The sequence below is a fragment of the Podarcis muralis genome, chromosome 7 (genome assembly GCF_964188315.1).
Source record: "Podarcis muralis chromosome 7, rPodMur119.hap1.1, whole genome shotgun sequence".
In the NCBI taxonomy this organism is placed as follows: domain Eukaryota; kingdom Metazoa; phylum Chordata; class Lepidosauria; order Squamata; family Lacertidae; genus Podarcis; species Podarcis muralis.
In genome coordinates, this window is record NC_135661.1 from 53,580,678 (window position 1) to 53,582,553 (window position 1,876).

General features: G+C 53.7%; 1 protein-coding gene across 3 annotated transcripts in view; it reads left to right on the forward strand.

The window, feature by feature from the left end:
- The window catches only part of PLEKHG4 (pleckstrin homology and RhoGEF domain containing G4), a 50,746-nt gene that overhangs the window by 47,146 nt on the left and 1,724 nt on the right, over nucleotides 1–1,876 (forward strand). Inside the window, exons 20-22 of one of the 3 annotated variants that reach the window (XM_077931767.1) lie at nucleotides 134–250; nucleotides 355–603; nucleotides 1,177–1,751. In XM_077931767.1, the coding sequence (XP_077787893.1) occupies nucleotides 134–250; nucleotides 355–603; nucleotides 1,177–1,424 (614 nt within the window). In that variant the 3' untranslated portion in view covers nucleotides 1,425–1,751. Of the gene's footprint in view, nucleotides 1–133; nucleotides 251–354; nucleotides 604–1,176; nucleotides 1,752–1,876 lie in introns of those variants that run through there. The other 2 variants (XM_077931766.1, XM_077931765.1) reach the window with 2 other exon arrangements.

Below are 1,876 nucleotides of genomic sequence, written 5' to 3' on the forward strand. Positions count from 1 at the left end.
TCTAAGTTGCCCCTTCTACCAGAAATCTGCTTGTCTTGCCAGAGACCGAGGCTAGGTTTGGTGGCCCTGAGAACTCACAGAGCTGCTTTTTGGTGAGGCTAGACATGTTCCTCATGGTTGTTGTCACCCCCAGAGATCCGCATGCAGGAGATGGTGTCCATGGGTGTGGGGAACAAGCCTTTTCTGGACATCAAGCCGAGTGAAGCTGCCATCCATGACCGTGCCATTGATTACATTATGAAAGGCAGGGGTAAGTCTACCTCACCCTCTCACACCCCAGCCCCCCTCAAGGACCCACGCAGCTGCTATCCAGCTCTTCATGACTTGCTTCCCCCCTTTTTTGCTCTGTGGCAGGAGCCAGGACTCGGGCTTCTATTGCCGTCTCTCTGTTTGACCACGCCAACCCTTACAAGAGGTCGCAAACACCACTGCCTGCTGGCAGCCCATCCTCCTCCTGCACAGTGCTTGGGCCTCTCAACTTGCATATGTACCTGAACCAGTCTCTGCTGCCCAGCATGCTCTCAACCAGCCACTCCTTGGATGCGGGCACATGCATAGAGGAGGATGAGATGGAGAACGAGACCAGCAGCCAGCCTTCCATGAGTACGTATGAGGCCTCAGTTCTCTCAGCCCTGTTCAGAAACCATCCTTGCTCTCTGGGAGTTTCTAAAACCATTGTGTGTTGCAGATGGCTGCTTGGCTTGGCAGAATGGGGGGTGGGGGGAGAGAGATTCTAGACTCTCACTTTCAGTCCATGGCTGCATCGTTCACTCATGCTATGAGCAGCTTTACTTTCTGGCCCTCTTGCAAGCTATCCTCCCCCTGTGCACTTACTTGCTGTTTTGTGGTGGTTCCCCAGTTCCAGCTGCTGTGGTTCCTAAGGACACTGAGAAGAAAGGGAGGGCACTATAAACCTTAGAAATGGGGGCAAGCAGTCCAAAAGGAGAGCCTGGTAATAGATCATAAGCTAGTCATTGAGCATGGGATGGACAGTCAGAGTGTGGCCTAAACTAGGACGTGGAAAGGTTGGAAGTGTTTAGAGCATTGCTGTGTCTGCTCCCCAGAAGCTGAGTGGGTTCTTTGGGGCTGCAGTTTCTTACACATCTGGCTGGGATATACTTCTACCCCTGATGGACTCTTTTGTCTAGTGGCTGAATTTCTTCTTTTTGTCCCCAGCGACTGAGAGCTCAGAATCCTCCTCCCAATGCATGTCCAGGAGCGGCTCCAGTGGTTCCGACAGTGGCTGCGTATCCAGCGCTCCCCAGGAGAGCTTCTGTGAAGACCTTGGCTCACCCCTCCCCATCCCCGAAGGCTCTGCTTCTCCCTCCCCCACAGAGCAGAAAACCTGTTTCCCCAAAAGCCAGTACGTTTCAGCGGTAAGTGGACAGGACCTTGCCAATGTGCCCAAGGGATCCAGGCCATAGAATCACTAGTCCTCCCTGCCTTGCCCAGGGAACCTCAGCCCTGTCTGTGGCCTTGACACTCTATCCTTCCAACAGACCGTGGGAAGCCAACTTAAGCCATTTCCGTAAAACAAAGTGTGTGAGGCCCCACTTTAGAAATCAGCAGTTGGGGTTGGGAGACTGGGAGTTTTCCTTAGTGGAATACAGGTGGCCCTTGGGATGCGGCTGAACTATCAGTTCTCATCATTCTTGGCTGGAGTTGATGGGAGGTGGATCCAGCTCCTGGGCTAGAGACTGGCAGGGTGGGGTGGGAAGGATCCTTGGTTTGCAGGTGCTTGTGGCACATGCTGCTCCTCTGGCCCACACTAAGCAGGATTGGGGGGGGGGGGAGAGAGAGCCAGTCCTCCCTTTCACCATGGATCTATGTTCAAATCTCCCAGAGTCCCCTGATCATGGATGATGCTGTGTTGCAG